Genomic DNA, 18,109 nt, shown 5'->3' with positions numbered 1-18,109 from the left:
GGACAGAAATGAGTCGAGTTCTGGTGAAAAAAAGAATAAAAATTTCTATAATTAGGTCACAACTTTGAAATGGTGTCAGGGTCAAAAAGATTATGTCAACCCTGTATACTTTCAAAATCCATTACTGATGTAAAATTTCATTCTGAAAGTCCCAACCGGCTCCAAGATACAGTTTGAACATTGGGAGAAAAAAGCCCCCTAAATGGTGATTTAATACTCCTCGGGGTCTATGACCTTGACCATTAACTTGGAGGGGTATAATCCTATATATTATTTCTGTTAACGTCTGCGTGTAATTTGACGTTTCTCCTCCGAAACTGCCAGACGGATTGTCGCCACTTTCGGCATGTGGGTGCTCTGTGGTCTAATGAACAGCATGGGCTATGTAAGATTGCACCAGATGGATAGGTTTGGGAATTTTTGTCGATTTTCTAATTTTTGCATGGTGACGTGTGACGTCACCGCTGAGAGGCGTAATGACGTAATGACATCATCGGTCATTCGCTGACGTCATTACGTCTGTCGTCGACAGACCATCACCGCTGAGAGGCGTAATGCCACTCCGAGAAAACAGCATCTGCAATGTAAAACCCTCTTCTGCACATGCTGACTACCTCAGAAGGTGAATTTGACAGAAAAAAATGTAACAAGAAACATCCTATATATTATTTATGTTAATGTCTGTGCGTAATTTGACGTTTCTTCTCCGAAACTGCAGGACAGATTGTCGCCACTTTCGGCATGCGGGTGCTCTGTGGTCTAATGAACAGCATGGGCTATGTGAGATCGCGCCAGATGGATAGGTTTGAGATTTTTTGGCGATTTTCTAATTTTTATATTCGTTTGCATGGCGACGTGTGACGTCACCGCTGAGAGGCGTAATCAATTCATGACATCATCTGTCATTCGCTGACCTCATTACGTCTGTCGTCGACAGACCATCACCGCTGAAGGCCCTGTCACACCTTGACGTTTTAGCCAGCTTATGGCAACGTATCAAAATCTATCTAAAACGCTGGCATACGCTGAACTATTGATGTTTTTTTCAGTTTTGGGCGTATAATAACGAGTTGGACATATGCATAACGCATTAGTAACGTACACAGAACATTTCGATAGCTTATAGATAACTTATACCAACGAATGCTTAGCGTGTTGTCGGCGTTCACAACTTGTGCCCAACGATAGACTAACTTATGCATAGCGCGCGGCAGCGTATTGCCGACGATCACGTGGCGTAGCCAATTAAAAGGCTGCCGCTCGACGAACATCGCTGGGGGCATACACAGGAAGTTGGTGAAGGATGCATGGTCCTCATTACGGAGTTCCACCATGAGCTGGTCATGCAAGCCAAAATGCCGTCGCCTCCCGATCCATGGTCTCACACAGTTCCTTCTCCTCTATTCACCTCTTCTTCTCCTGGCTCTATTGGCACGCAACTGGTACAGTGTCAAATTGATGAGGTCATGTTGATGTTAGAGGACAGCTAGTAGGTATTCTCGTCTCAGCCTTGCCAGATCCTCCATCTCTCGGATGACATGGACATCTACTCAACATGGAGTCTGGAACACTGACGGGTTCCTCCTGTGAACCCCATTTTTATATACCAATTCCCATAAACGCTGCCAATATGCCATTATACAGTAGCTGTAAGTTAGAAACATGTTCAGTAAGTTCTGTGGTCGTCCGGAAGACGTCAAATACATCAATATGCGTTGGAGATACGTTACACATAGGTTCAAAGCACGTTACTCATAGGTTAGAAATAAGTTTCGGGTACGCTAGACATTACCTCGACGTATTTCGACTTTTGAGTAACTTACAAGTAACGTGTGTCAACGATCGCATAACGTGCCTACAACTTATGGCCAGCGTATGCGGAACATGTGAGTCATACGCTGAGCACGTCGAGAAATTTTGAGCATGTACAAAATTTGTCGACGAGCTCGGCGTACTACGACGTATGCCAGCGTGCTTCAGTGTGCTCTTAACGTATACAAAACTTACCCATAATGTATTCGACGTGTGCCAGCGTTTTAGACATTTTTCATACGTTGGCATACGCTGGCTAAATGGTCAAGGTGTGACAAGGCCTTGAGAGGCGTAATGCTACTCCGAGAAAACAGCGTCTGCCATGTAAAACCCTCTTCTGCACATGCTGTGACTACCTCAGAAAGTGAATTTGACACAAAAAATGTAACAAACATTGTATTTAAAGAAATTCGATAAATCACATTGTGAACAATGGATATATTGATGTCCGAACGAACCCTCACTTTCGAAACTTCACGCAGAGCGTGGGTTTGGCTTGTGTAAATTAAGAGTAAATGTACCTTGTTCCAGGCTATTTATAGAGGGCAATTCCATTCCGATCGGTCGAACCTAGTCGAGTTATGGTGGAAAAAAAAAAGATAAAATATGTATAATTGGGGCATGACCTTAAAATTAGGTCAAGGTCAAAAACAATGTTAATCCCCCCTCCCTTACTTTTTTCCCATGTATACAAAATATCATTCTGAAAGAGATACAGCTCGGACATCAGTAGTGAAGGAAAAAAACCCATCAATGTTGGTTTCGTACTTCTAGGGGTTTAATAAATTATGAATGAAATGAAAGCGAGAGAAGAACCTTCAGAGTTTAGGCTTTATTCCATTTGATTGGAGCCGCTTCTACGGGCACACCAGGAAATACAAACGCAGTATGGAGTACAAGCAGTAAGGTACACACGCGCAACTAATCACCGCAAAATAAATCAGTATTATATATCAATCAGTGTTCCCACCATTCAATGAGCACCAAGTGAGCCGGCGACATACAATGGCAATGCCCCAGGGACAAAACCCCGCGGCCGAGCCGACCCTCAGCTTTATCTCTTCTGTGCTCGAGCCGGGCATCATGTGATCACACGTCACGACCTTCCATTCACCACATTCTCCCCGCCTTTAAAATGTAACAAGAGGCCCAGCTAACGCACCATGATTACTTCAGCGCTACAGGAGTATACATTTCAAGCAACGCGAACTATCTAAACTACAGAAGCATACATGCCAAGCAGTAAGGATTATTGTGAGTTGTAGGAGCATGGTAATGAGCATCGATATATGATGTAACGAGCATATAGGAGCATGAGCATCGAGGATGCCGATAATCCCCTTTACAGATTGAGTCGGCGAGGGGGTATTATTCGCCGGCCTCTCCGGGAGTAGATGGCGGTTTCACTTGAGGGAGGCTTCCTATCCTTTTGGTGAGCCTCGACTCGTGCCGGAGATGACTCCCCGATCGCCCCCGGGTGGAACGCGGTAGCTCCGCCGTCTCCCTTCTCGGGTGGACTCCTTGGGGGAGAAACACCTGGGGAGGGAATGTCAGAGGGAGGTGTGCCAGATGGTGGTGTACCGGCGGGGGGAGTACCTGAGGGAGCCAAATGACGAACCGACACGGTGGTCTCCCTGCCATCCGGGAGCCTGACATGAGCGTATTCTGGATTAGTATCGATGAGCTCGACCCCTTCCACCAGGGGTTCATACTTGCTTTGTCGTACCGGGCGTTTCATGAACACTGTTCCGGGATGGGTTAGCCAGTTGGGCACCGATTGGCCGTCAACATAACGTCGTTGGTGAGTAAACATTCGGTCGTGAGGAGTCGCATTGGTGGACGTGCAGAGCAAAGAGAGTATGGAATTCAGAGCGTCGAGAAGGGTAACCTCCCACCGCTCGGGGCCCAGTCCTCTTGATTTCAACGCCAGAGTTACGGCTTTCCAAATAACTCCATTATAACGTTCCACCTGACCATTACCCTGTGGGTTGTAACCCGTCGTTCGACTAGTTGCTATGCCGTGCTCTAATAGGAACTGTTTTAGCCCGGCCGACATGAAACACGGCCCTCTGTCTGAATGTATGTACGAAGGTTTCCCAAACATAGCGAAGAGGTCAGACAGACATTTCACGACAGTGCCCGAGGTCATATCCGAGCACGGAAACGCGAAAGGGAACCTTGAATACTTATCAACAACAGTGAATATGTATCTGTTGTCTGTCTCGGTTGGCAGGGGCCCTTTGAAGTCAATGTTTAGTCTCTCGAAGGGAGAAGTGGCCTTGATCAGTCTGCCAGGAGCCGCACCATAGAATCTGGGTTTTAGTTCAGCACAAACAGGGCATGAAGCATTCATTTGTTTAATATCTTCAATAGAATAGGGCAGGTTCTGTCTGCGTACGAAATGTGCCATTCTGGTTACACCGGGTGGCAAAGAGACACATGGAGGTCTTGCAAAGCCTGACTGATTACCGCCGAGCAGTAGACCCGCGAGAAGGTGTCTGCAGCAGGGTTTTCCTCCCGGGCCGGTAAACAATGTCGTAACTATAGCAAGCTAGGGTCTATCCGCCATCTCATAATTTTTTCATTCTTAATTTTCCCGTTATTTTTCCCATCAAACATGAATGCCACGGATCGTTGGTCCGTAACGAGCGTGAAGTGGTTTCCCAGCAAATAATGTCTCCATTTGCGCAGCGCTTCGACGATGGCGTACGCTTCCTTCTCTATCGCTGAGTGTCTCTGCTCGCTTCCAGAGAGAGTTCTCGAGAAGAACGCGACGGGTCTCCCAGACTGATTAAGCGTAGCAGCTATGGCGTGATCTGAAGCGTCGGTCTCCACCACAAAGGGCACCGAGCTATCGATCGATAAAACCACGGAATTACTGATATCATCTTTGAGGTTGTGGAAAGCTGTCACAACAGCGGCATCTGGTGGAAAGTTTTTGCAATGCACTAGGGGATGTATTTTCTCGGAGTATTGCGAAATCCATCTCGCATAGTAAGCAAACATGCCGATCACCCGGCGCATCGTCTGCAGGTCCTGAGGTGGTGGTAGCTCACGGAGCGGGCGCAATCGTGCTCAGGATCAGGCGACTGTGCCGTCGGCTATTGTGTAGCCGAGAAGGTCAATTGACCTTGCCGAGAATATGCATTTCTCATAGTTGAGAGTCAGATTATATTTTCTAGCAATGCTCAAGAATCTGTCCAGATTCATATCATGTTCCCCCTGATCCCTATCGCACACTGTGACATTGTCCACGTAAACAAAAGTGTCTTTGAGGTTTTCATCTGAAATGATGTCGTCCATAACTCGTTGGAAGCAAGCTACTCCATTCGTGACACCGAATGGTATCCTTCTGAACTGGTAGAGGCGCCTCCCTGCCTGGAATGCGGTGTAAGGTTTGTCTTCCTCTCGGATGGGAATTTGGTGATAGGCGCTTCGCAAGTCGATGGTGCTGAATACCTTATAATTGGCCACGCGTTCGACCATCTCGTCTATGCGCGGCAGGGGGTAGGCATCGAGTTGGGTAAAGCGATTGACCGTTTGGGAATAATCGACAACCATTCGTTTCTTATGGTTCTGACTGCTGGTTACTAACACCTGTGCGCGCCATGGCGAATCGCTCGGTTCTATAATTCCTTCTTCCAGTAATCGCTTGGTTTCTGAAGTGATGAAATTCATGTCAGCAGTGGTATATCGCCGCGATTTGATCGCTATCGGTTTGCAGACCGGCGACAGGTTAGCGAACAGCTGGGGGGACGTCACCTCCGCGGTGGTCAACGCATTTAAAATTAGACGAGGTTTATTTCCTCCAAAGGGTATTTCGACGCTCGTGTGCTGCTTGAGGACATTATGACCCAGAATTACGTCTGCGCACAAATCACGAAGCACCAGTACCCTTACATCCCGATGCGTGTACCCTTTTACGTCCAATTCAACATTGCAGTACCCTCGTACGCGGGATTGTAGTGAGGTGGCGGCCATGCATACCGTATTGTCTGTCGGGTGGATTATCCATTTCCTGCCCTTCACTAGCGAGCTGTTGACGAAACTTTCAGAGCTACCGGTATCAATCAGTGCCTCAGCCATATGCCTGTTAATTCGTACGTTGATGATAGCCTTGGATAGATTCCCCGGGGAGGCTGCAGTTAATTTATTTTGCGAGTAGAGAGCCGCAGAAGTGGGTTTATTTCTCCTTAGAGTAGATTTACATACCCTGGCATAATGCCCTTTCTTGTCGCAATTCATGCATGTGGCATCTCTGGCGGGGCATTTTTGACGAGGGTGCCTTTTGTACCCACAAAAGAAGCATTTACCAACCGGAGCAGTTGCTGAGGAGTTTGACGTGGCCTGGGTATCCGGCTCCTCGGGTGTTTCTCCATCCCCTATGTCTGGCTGTGTCTGTGCCAGTGGGGTTCCTTGGGTTCCCATCGTCGCAGCGTTCATTAGCAGCATCGGTGTCCCAAATGACTCAGATTGCTGCTGAGCCGTATCCATCGCTCGAGCCTGATCGACTACCTTGTCAAGAGTGGGTTGTGCTTTCTCTAGTAAGCGTTGCCATATGTGGGCTGATCTGAGTCCTTGGATGAATGCCTCCTGTGTCGCTTCCTTTCGGTGTTCCTCGGCGCTTACGGCCCGGAAGCTGCCGTCTTTTCCCAGCTGATTCAGAGCTTGCAGGAACTGATCGATTGTCTCCCCAGCTGCTTGCTTGCGTGTGTTGAGAAGATGTCGTATGTATACCTCGTTCTTGCGCTTCACGTAGAGCGCCTGCAGCACGTCGATCGCTGCTTCGTAAGTGTCGCACTCCGAGAAGAGCCTGTACACGCTGGGTGAGACATGATTCACGAGAGCGGCAAATTTGTCAGCTCCCTCCTCGATGATGGTCAGATAGTGTGAGAAGGAACAGAACCAATGCGACCATTTCATTTCTGCGTCAGTCGCGTTTGGGTCTGCGTCGAACCTCTCTGGTTTGTAGATCTTGTCCATCGTTGGTTGAGAGAGCCGAGAAAACCAAATGGAATCAATTGAAATGAAAGCGAGAGAAGAACCTTCAGAGTTTAGGCTTTATTCCATTTGATTGGAGCCGCTTCTACGGGCACACCAGGAAATACAAACGCAGTATGGAGTACAAGCAGTAAGGTACACACGCGCAACTAATCACCGCAAAATAAATCAGTATTATATATCAATCAGTGTTCTAACCATTCAATGAGCACCAAGTGAGCCGGCGACATACAATGGCAATGCCCCAGGGACAAAACCCCGCGGCCGAGCCGACCCTCAGCTTTATCTCTTCTGTGCTCGAGCCGGGCATCATGTGATCACACGTCACGACCTTCCATTCACCACAATGAAGTACCATAAAAATTGGATCGCTAATTGGTTACTTTTAAAAAGGGTTAAAAGAGAAAATACCGAAAAGAACCAAGATTAGTGATGTGACATTATCAGAACACCCTAATCTCAGTCGTGCATGTGAATGCAAGTCACCTCTTCAATGGAATGGCTTGGTCAATCAGAGTTCATTCCACCTGTAAATCAGAGAAGTGGCTGTTAAGTTGAATATCAGTTTGCATGGGGAACCAGGGCACTCGGAAGAGTGCATACCTCTGCAAAGCTGAACGGTCTACGTTTTGTATCCCACTGATAGGCTGAGATCTGGATCTGGATCTGGATCTGGACCTGAACCCAAAATCTACTGTTTGTTCTTGTCACCGACCAAACTCATCCACCAAGTTTTGTCATTTGTCCACAACTATTTTAGATATCGTGCCTCATATCGTTTTTGGCCCCATCTCTCAATGATGAAGAATCACCTATAAAATTCTGGTATCCAGATCTGTATCTTCACCAAAATATAATCAATTCGTCCTTGTCACACACCCATGCTGTCCACTAAATTTTGTCCATATCCGTGCACACCTTTCTGAAATATCCTGCTCACATCCAAACAGACAGGTGGGTGAAAACATAACATCCGTTCATCTTTGGTGTAATAGCAGAAGTAAAGAAGCGAAAACATATTTATTTACAAAAGTAACGTTATTTTTACCTCTGCCACCAAAGTTAGCTTGAATGGTTTTGTAATGAATATATATATATATATATATATATATATATATATATATATATATATATATATATATATATATATATATATATATATATATATATATATATCTCAATTTTTCTACAAATTGAAATAAAACAATGCAAAAATCATGCCACACACCTTTTTGTGTACAGTGTTTAGGTTTGTGGAGATGCCTTTTAAGCTGTTTGGAACTACTTATCTTGTCGCTCAAGTTGTTTATATTTGCAAACGAGACAATGATGATTTCCTTCATTGGTACAATAAAAATAGGGCAGCACATCCTGAAGCTCACCTGGATCCAGAGCAACAGTCACTCAAACCACCCTCAGACCCACTCAGAACCTGATTTTTTAAATTTATTTTATTTTAAATAATGCTGTGAACAAACTTTAGTATGGGTGATGATGGTTGTGATCAAGTTTAATTGAAATTGTGTGTGTAGTTTCAGAGAAGAGAGCAAATACCTATCTTGTAGGGTAAACCCACCTCCCCACCCTGAAGACCACTGTAATGAGTGCAGATTTTGATACGGTCGATACACCTTCATTTGGCATCATATATGAATGTTGTGGCCAAGTTTCATCAAAATCGTGTGTTTGGTTCAAGCGATAATGACTGAAGTGTTTACGGACTGACTGACACACTCGCTCACTCACCGACGGACACTGTTCAATCACATGAGCTCACTGGCCTAAAGTCTAGGTGAGCTAAAAATGCTAAAGTTGAAAAAGACCTCTCATTGGCTCATAAGGCCAAGGCCACATTTGCCACGGCGGCCGTGGGGTCTCCAAAATCTACGGCCACTAGCAATTATACGGCAGCCGCAGTATTTCCACGGTCACACAATGTAGCAGTCACATATGTTTTTATTTTTCGGGGAGCTGCACAGCGTATTTATAAATTGTGGAGACCGAAAACGTGGGGTTGCCGTACGGTCTTTGATTTGATGTCGCACGGTGACCTTAGGGCGTTCCTGTGGTGGCCATAGAATTTTCAAGGCAGACACAAGGCGATCGCAGGGGGGCCCTAAGGCGAACGTGCAGCCAGATGGATGGTAACGAATGGGTTATTTTTTTATTTTTTTATTTTTTTTTACCAGTTATTTTGTTTAGACTTGTTGAATTGCTACGGCGAACGTAGAAATGAAAAAAAGTAATAACTCCGCGTTATAATTCCACGGCGACCCCTACGGCCTGTAAAAGATAGCCAAACGGTGTAGGGCCACGATGAGGCCACCGCAGAAACTCTGCGGCCGCCGCACGTTTCTGTCAATTCAGAGGGCGTACGGTCGCCGTATCCTCGCCGTAGAGCAAATGTGACTTAGGCCTAAATAATGTATTTAATGAACCTTTACAACATTTGTCAACGATGGTGATCCAAAATGTACAATTACGATATTTGATCTATCCAAACGTCTTCAACTGCGGTTGCTTTTTTCCGTGACATGGTATGGTGTCTATTTTTTATTTTTAATGGAAATCGCTCAATTCCTTTGTTCCACAATTTTAATTAAACGTTCACAGTGCATACATGTGAAATATATGCATCATCATGTCCCCACTACTTTCCGCCCCAATTGTACCACTTCTAGACGAACTTCCCATTGGTGATGTGACATGGTTCCTCCTTGATGAAGCTCATTGTGGCTTCTACTTGGTCAACTATGATGGGGCCAACTGGAATGCACTGCAGAAGCAACTTATGGAAGACCATACGGTGTTTGGCTCTTCTCAGCGTGCGGTGCTGTTGCACAGTGCCTTCATGCTTGCATAGTATGTTCCGCTTTGTCACTACCTTTTGCACGGGCTACTTCCTCATTGTGTTGGGATGATATGCTTACTTTTTTTCTCTCAAAGCCTGTGGTCCATGCAGTAGTTTTTCAGCTTTTTTATTAAAAAAAAAATGTTTATTCATTTTTGTACCATTATCTCTGCTATTTTGTATCTCTGCCACCCTCAGCTCTGGTATTTTGAATTATTCGGTGCCACTTTCACTGACTCGATACCTGCCAGCTGAGACGTCATTTGTTCCATGGCATTCGGCTTTAAGAAACCTTGGTGTACTAAATGACCTCCTGGCATTCTATGGTGCTGAAAGCCATAATCTCCAGGTAATTAATTTTAATAATTGACTTGCTTTTGTAGAAATATTGACCACCTGGATAGCTTTTAATAGTTACATTTCGGTGTGTTCCTCAGACCTGAAACTTTCAGGTTTGAATGTTGACCTTCATGCAGATAAATTAGCATATTCCTGCAGGAGTTTGACAATGTACAAGGATAAGGTTATTCTCTGAAGTTTTTTTTTAAGTCATGCTATTGTGGTTCCTCGATGCTGAGTTTCTTTCAATGTTGTCATTTTCAACAATAACTCTGATTGTTCTAGCTTGGAGGGGGGGGGGGGGGGACGAAAAAACGGTCAAAATTTAATAAGTGTGTGCAAAAAGTGGCCAGAAATGCAAAATGTACATTTTTATATCAGCTCAGTATAAATACCAATATTTATCAAAAGCAAAGTATCTCCTTGCTTTGACAACATGTACTGTTTGTGCACTCAGCTATAGTTTAGTCTTCACGAATGTTTATTTCATTAAAAACCTACAACTGTATTTTTGGTCCTTGTTGACACTCATCCTTTGTTTTAAAAATTATACCCATGTAAGTAAATGAGTTAAATTATTGTTAGTTTGTATCATTCATCTTGTACTGAAAGTCTTTTATTTATTTATTTAGTTATTTATTTCCCTTCCCCTACCGACCCCCTCCCCCCCCTGCCTTTACGACATGATTTTATAGATTGGGTATGTTTCTATTCATTTGATGGAAGAGTGAAACTACCATGTTTTTGTGTGTTCAATTCTTCTTGCACCACTTATTTCTGCAGAAATACATCCTGAATATCTCCACTCCGATTTTTAACACTTCATTTTCTTGGAACTCATCTGAGACTGTGCTGCAAAGACTGTTGCAGGAATATTCATTCCCACTGCTTTGCCGCTATGGTTCAGAAAACGCTACTGAAAAAGCCCTTTCCCTCTATTCCAATTGGAAACTGTATAATGCAAGGTGGGGTTAAAAAAGCTTTGCATTAACATGCATCCTAAAATACATCATTTGAGTTTATTTGAAAATGTGAATGCAAGCAAAGCATTTTTAATCGTTTGTTTTTCTTTGTTTACTTGTTTTGTTTTGTTTTGAAATTGTGCAGAGATAAATTTTTACCTTACGATTGCTTTCTTACCTGCTTTTGCAGTTGTCTTACTCAAATAATTGGATTTTTTTTTCATTTCCCCCTCCCCCATTCAGTGTAGTGTAGCGCTCTCCAGCCTCCAAATGAGCTCTCCAGCCAATTAACGATTAACACATGCTGATCAAATTGTGCTTTACAGAAGATGATTTGTGGAATTGTGGGGTTATACAAAACAGGAAGATCCGTGTTATCACCATGTTATATTTATCTAATTCTTATAAAGTTGTCATTTTGTGATTACGAGCTGAGTACCTGCTATACAGGCGATCTTGTTCCAAGCATGCAACACACGTTCTTCTGACACATACCTTTATTTGGGTAGTGCATAGGCAACTGACAGCTCTATATAGGCCAAAAAAAAAACCTTGGTTGTGTGCATGGAGCAAAAACATACCTCCTGTTTATATAATTCAAATCACCTCGCTGAACTGGAAAATGTGGGATCGGAATACAGACTGTAAATGGTAGGGACTTGTAATACCCTCTTGAGGTGGCGCTACACTACAAATTTACATGGAGAATTTGCGTTCCCTCCCTCCCCATCCCAAGACCACCGGCAAAGATCAAAACACCGTGATGCACTAATTGGGGTCATGCTGACCCTATGTAGGAAGTTCGGATGTAATCAGCCCAGAACTGTAGGAGTAGCACGACAAACATACAAACAAACACTGGTCCGTGAATTATAGTCAGGATTATTCATGCCTTTTGTTTTGCTTTATCAGCATTTTTCTTTGGCAGAGTTATTAGATTTGGCTCACCGGTGGTGGAGGTTATGTATTCACACCTGTTTGTCTGTGAGCAGAATATCTCAAAACGTTGTGGACGGATTTGGATGAAATTTGGTGGACAGGTTTGGTGTGCGACAAGGACGGATTGATTAGATTTTGCTGAATATCCAGATACTATAATTTTAAAGTGATTCTTAACCATTGATTGCACCAGAAAATATATGTAGCACGGTATCTCAAAACGTTATGGACAGATTTGGATGAAACTTGGTGGACGGGTTGTGTGTGTGTGTGTGTGTGTGTGTGTGTGTGTGTGTGTGTGTGTGTGTGTGTGTGTGTGTGTGTGTGTGTGTGTGTGTGTGTGTGTGTGTGTAACAAGGACAAAGTCATTCAATTTTTTTGGTGAAGATCTGAATCCAGATACGAGAATTTTAAAATTCTTAAAATTATTCTTCACCATTGAGAGATGGGGCCAAAAATGAAAATAGCATATTTCAGAAGTTATGGATGGATTTGGACGAAACTTGTGAATGAGTTGGGTACGTGACAAGAACAAGCCGATTCGTATTTGGTTCAGGTCCGGATGCAGATCTGTCCCATCAGTAAGATACAAAACGTAAGCTGTTCAGCTGGGTGGAGGTATATGCTCTGCCGAGTGCTGTTCTAGTTTTCACTATCTTCATGGAGAGGACCACTTTACAACTTGTCAAATCCTGGGCAATTTTCCTTCTAGCATTTTGTTGAATTGTTTCCTGAGATGCTTCAATTATTAATTATTTTTTTTATCTGAGCGATGACTCACCAACAATTGATGAAACCGATCTGGTGGCTCAGGGGGCCATATAGCATTGGGATTCTCATGTATGTGCCATTTGTGAATGTCTGTAGCTGTAGGGGAACTCAGGTAGAGTTTGAAACAGCAGAGGACTTACCTTTATTTAGCTTTTCTTGGTTGCTTTATGCAGCTTTCTTCAGCTAGAAGAGCATGGCAGGAGTTAATTTACTTGATAATCCTCACCACCTTGGGTAATTAATTAGGTGAAGAGCTGATTGGTAATTCCTTGCAATTATGGGTGAGAGAGAGAGTGCGTGTGTGTGTGTGATATATATAATATATATATATATATATATATATATATATATATATATATATATATATATATATATATATATATATATATATATATATATAATTGTTGCGAATTCGCGCCCGCCGGCGTGAGAGCGGCCACGTAACTCGAATCGCGGCACGTCGCCCACCAGACGGACAATTCCGTCGTGACCCTCTCGGACCAACGCCAGGAACTAGTCACGGGTGGGCCTTTCGGCCTCACCACGATCGTGCCAATCGGCCCCCCGCGTGGAATAGGGTTGCTCGCCAAATTCGACCTACCGAAGTACCCACACGGAGGGTAGACCGGGTGATCGCACATCGCCGCAGGTCGACTTCGGACACGGGCCACTTTAAGCGACCCGTTCCGTACTATCGGGATAACCGAGCGGTGTTATCGTCAACCTCGACGGTTCCGATTAATTATTGGGCGTATTTAGCCCACGACCAACCCTTTACGTGAAGTAAGATGGAGATTCAATTAAAGAAAAGACGAAGCGAAACGGGAAAAACAGTTCAACATAAGGCACATTTATTCCGCGGCAAACGGAAAGCACACATATACAATTACAACAATTATGCACCAAAAGCAAATGTAAAAGAAACACAACAATTATGCACCAAAAGCAATTGCAACAAAAGAAACACAATGCAGATCTACTACCGACTACGCGAGCACACGGCAACACTTACACAGTTTTACTTTACAGACGGCGCCGACAACACATATACTCAAAATCAAAAGAAAAGGGGGCCACCCTCAACTACAAGGGGGCAGACGTGGTCTGTGGGCGCGAGACCGGGCAGAGCCTACCCGTCTTGTGATGAGCCGCAAAATGGCGGCGGCGCCCCGACTCCGCGCTCCTCCGCGGGCCTCGCTGGCACTGCCTGGAATGGGGTGGGAACGGGGCCTCCTTTTCGCATTATCTCAGCACGGGGGGGGGGGGGGAAACAGGGGGGGGTTGTTGATGCTCTGGGGAAAGAGGATAGCTGGCTTGCTTGGGTCCCGCGACGAGCGACTCCACTGCGCCCTCGACCGCGTTCCCGGCTTCTCCTCTCTGCAGCTCCCCGACAGACCGACTCTCCTCCAGACCCGTCTTGACTGCTGCTGCCACACTTCGCCGCCGCCACAACTCGCCCGAGCCCGAAACAGAAACTCTGACAATTCGCCCCGCGCTCGGCGCTTTATAGTGCGACAGGAGAACCCATATGCAGATTTCCGGATCAGGATGGGCTCGGGGGCGGAGCCACGCTCGCCCATTGGACGGAGGAAAAGTGGGCGTGAATTATTCCTGATCCTCGAATTTGCATATAGCGATTCTACTCCGACGCGCCTGGAGGTGGGGCCAAATCGCCCCGCGCTTAATGATTGGACGGATCGGAAGTGGGCGTGAATCATTCCTGATCCGACTTCCCCTCGGAAAGGCCGCTTTTTGCACCCGAGGCTCGGCGCGCGTCCCGCACGAGGCCAGGACAGACTGACGCTCGGCGTTTACAAGCGGTGCGGGAATGGCCGCAGAAGGAGAGGCGAAGGTGGTGGAGGGTTTATTGTGGCGGTGATGGCCATGGCGACGCTTGGAATGGCGGTGATGCGATTGTTGCGAGAGTGGGTTGTGAAGGTAAAGGCCGTGGCTGTTGGCGTTGTTGTTGTTGTGAAGCGGCGTTGCGGTTGGTGGTTGTTGTGTGATGGCGGTTGAGATGTGGTTGGTTCAAAATAAAGATAGAACAGAAAAACGGCTATCTTAAAGGGTCGCAGCCCGAATGAATGACATTTATTCCCTCTAAACAACGGGTTTGGGGTTAACTACACATGTACTTACAGAGATATCTTACCTACGGGACCTGAATGGTGGTTTGCGAATTTCCTCAACCACAACAATATAATATTTCTGCATGAGGTTAACGTGAAAAAACTCATGACTCGAACCCAGTCTTTCACACATAAATGATGACTCTATGGCTCATTTTATAGTAAGAATGTAATCGCTAATCTTTATTAACACAAAATTCGTGATCTGCGTGGGTAGTAAAAGAGGAAATAAAATATGTTAAATGGTGATTGATCTGCCGTGGAGAGAAGAGAAGCTGACATTTCGGGCCTTATCCTTCGTCAGAAAAAGAGAGGCAATTAGGTGGGTGTTGGTGAAAAGATATCCACAAATGACGTCATCACTGACGTGCTGGGATTGGGGAATGCCGATTTGACAGAGGTGTGCACGTCATGTGCGACATATTGCTTTGGGTGAAATGTCATGAGTGACATGTTGGTAGAGAGGCAGAGGAGGAGCAAGAAAACGAAAAAGAACAGAGATGGAATGAGTAGACAAAGGGAGGAACAGGGGAAAGAGGTGTGAGCGAGAGAGATTGGGGGGGGGGAGTGTGGAGGTGAGAATGGGGGGGAGGTGTAAGGGGCATATGGGGGTGCCTTTCTACACCTCCTACTCCCTTCTACATAGCAAGCAAATCTGATAATTTAGTGATGAGCATGTTTTTTTTTTTACAAAAGCATAACATGCAAATTCTGATACTGCTGCATTGAGGTGCATTTGAACCTACAGTCTTAGGGATGCCAGTTCAAAGAGCTCCTCATCATGAGGTTACCTGCTCATTGAATTATTTCAAAATATTTATTTAAGCCTTTGTCTTGGTGCTTTAATCAAAACCAATTCATGAGTAGTGAAGCTTCAGTGGCTAATTACTGATATGCATTTATTTATTTCTTTTCCTTTTCCTGTATGCCATGTGCAGTGTGCCAGCAGATGTCCTTGTGGCCGTGTACACAGAAGCTATACGTTCAGTGCCTGGAACCTTTGATTTCCTCTTGAATCGATACCGAAATGAGAGCAATAGCTCTGAGCGATATAACCTCCTGCACGCACTCGCCTCGACACCGAATGCTACACAAAGACAGTGGTATGGATTTGATGCCAATGGGGATCCTGTGTTTGGAATCGGGCTGCGATAATTGTTGAATTTTTAATTTGAGTGAATTGTGTTTGATTTGACAGATGTAGGATGGACTTGCTAATATCTTTTTTTGTTTTAACCAACTGTGAGGTGTTTAAGTTGGGTGGTCATTTCTTAAATTTCCAGCAAAAATGGAGAGAGGTGAGAGAGAGAGGTGGGAGATATATATATATATATATATATATATATATATATATATATATATATATATATATATATATATATATATATATATATATATATATATATATATATCGGTGGTAAAAGGTAAATAATTGTTTATCTCTCACTCAGGTTGTTGAAAGCTGCACTGGATGAACAAATGATTAAAACCCAGGACCTACCGACTCTAATTGTCACCATGGCTGTGACATCTCCCAACGGAACACTTGACGCCTGGGATTTTATGAGGCAAAACTGGGATTTTCTTGTGGAAAAGTGAGTTTCACAGCATCTTCCTCAAACTTAAATGGCTTTTTTGGGGGGTTTTTTTTTCCTCCTACATTTATCTCATGCTCATTGAGGATCTTGTAAATAGACCACAGATGACAGACTTTAGTTGGCATCATTGTACTTTTACATTAATTACATTATTAGATAATGGACAAACACATGTGGGTAAATGGGGTTTTAATCTGGATACACTGTTTCATGAGCTGGGGTTCAGTTGAAAACATCAACAGGCCAACCCAATGCAATTTGATTTTTACCCTTGCTGAAGGAGAGGGTATTGCGTTTGGGTCTGTTTGTTTGTTTGTTTGTTTGTTTGTCCACACAGAACTTTCGTGTTTTTCTCCGCAACCACTTGTCGGATTGAGACAAAATTTTCACCATTGGTGTTGTGAAAAATTTCACTACCCCAACCCACCCTCTCCCATGCCAGGGGTACTCGTGAAATCACTCATGATAGAGCAAGTGGACAAACTCATTGGGGTTAATGGAAATATTGGTGTGGCTGTGACATCAGTGCATGAACATGGAAGGGCTATGTAGGGAGATTTTTGTTTTGAAAGTTGGTTTTGGCACATTCTAAGATGATTGGCAACAGCAACATTGGCCTTTGTGTACTCGCAGATTAATTTGGTCATTGGGATCAAACCATGGGTTTACCATTTATTTTCTGCGAGCAGTCAGTGTCTCTTCCATTTACCATACTTTACATTCGCTCAGACCCTGTATTTATTAATTCAGTGGATGCTGCAATGGATTACGTGAACACCTGAAACAACAGTGCAGGCAGGGAGGATGAGGAAAGTTGGTGTCAATGGCAGACTCAAGGATCTTGCAGTGATTAGCTATGACTCAGAGGTGGTAAGAAACACGAAACGTGACGCTATGATATTGTTGCGAATTCTGGCCCGTCCGGCGTGCGATCGGCCACGTAACTCGAATCGCGACGCGTCGCCCACCGGAACGGACAATTCAGTCGTGACCCTCTTGGAACTACCGCCAAGGAGCTAGCCACGGGTGGGGGTTTAACCTCACAACCCAGTCCGCATTCTACCCATGCAAAATAAGGTGAATCGCCGAATGTCGATATACCTAAGTACCCGCGCGAGTAGCGTACCAAGGAGTTGTACCACGCCGCAGGTCGACTCCGGACACGAACCGCTTAAGCAGCTCGTTCTTAAGCGGCTCGTTCGGTGCTGCAGGGATAACCGAGCGGAGTTATCTTGACGGTTCAGATTATTTATCGGGTGTTTTAAACCCACTACCAATCCCTTACGTGATGCAAGATGGAGCTTTCAAATAAGGGAAAAAGACGCAACGAAACGGGAAACAGTTCAACAAGCAAGCACTTTATTACACACACACACAGACAAGCACGTAAGGCAGTAATGCAAGGACACAAAATGCAACAAAAGCAAAAGCACTACTACCGACTATAATTATTTACAACACTTAAATAATTATACTGGTTGGACGGCGCCACAGCATTCATTCAAAAGCAAAGGAAACGAAAGCCACCCTCACAGGCAAGGAGGCAGACAGGTCTGTGGCCAAATGTGCGTGGAGCCTGGAGGAGCGGCCAGCTCCACGAGACCGAAAAGATCTTACCCACGTCCTCGTGACGCGATGGCGGGCAAGCCGCAATGTCTGCGCCCCGACTCCGTGCCCCTGGCGTGGTCGGTGAGCCCTCTCCGGCGT

The 18,109-nt window shown here is 44.8% G+C and overlaps 1 protein-coding gene across 3 annotated transcripts in view; it reads left to right on the top strand.

The window, feature by feature from the left end:
* Window positions 1-18,109, top strand: part of LOC147029968 (endoplasmic reticulum aminopeptidase 1-like) — a 93,225-nt gene that overhangs the window by 68,654 nt on the left and 6,462 nt on the right. For all 3 annotated transcript variants that reach the window (XM_085873533.1, XM_085873532.1, XM_085873531.1), the window contains 5 exons: window positions 9,495-9,675; window positions 9,863-10,013; window positions 10,787-10,968; window positions 15,743-15,907; window positions 16,256-16,399. In XM_085873533.1, the coding sequence (XP_085729659.1) occupies window positions 9,495-9,675; window positions 9,863-10,013; window positions 10,787-10,968; window positions 15,743-15,907; window positions 16,256-16,399 (823 nt within the window). The remainder of the gene's footprint in view (window positions 1-9,494; window positions 9,676-9,862; window positions 10,014-10,786; window positions 10,969-15,742; window positions 15,908-16,255; window positions 16,400-18,109) is intronic.

Source organism: Eptatretus burgeri, chromosome 3, assembly GCF_056783735.1.
Source record: "Eptatretus burgeri isolate ZD-2024b chromosome 3, Ebu_testis_v1, whole genome shotgun sequence".
In the NCBI taxonomy this organism is placed as follows: domain Eukaryota; kingdom Metazoa; phylum Chordata; class Myxini; order Myxiniformes; family Myxinidae; genus Eptatretus; species Eptatretus burgeri.
This window is presented reverse-complemented; position numbering and strand designations above follow the sequence as displayed.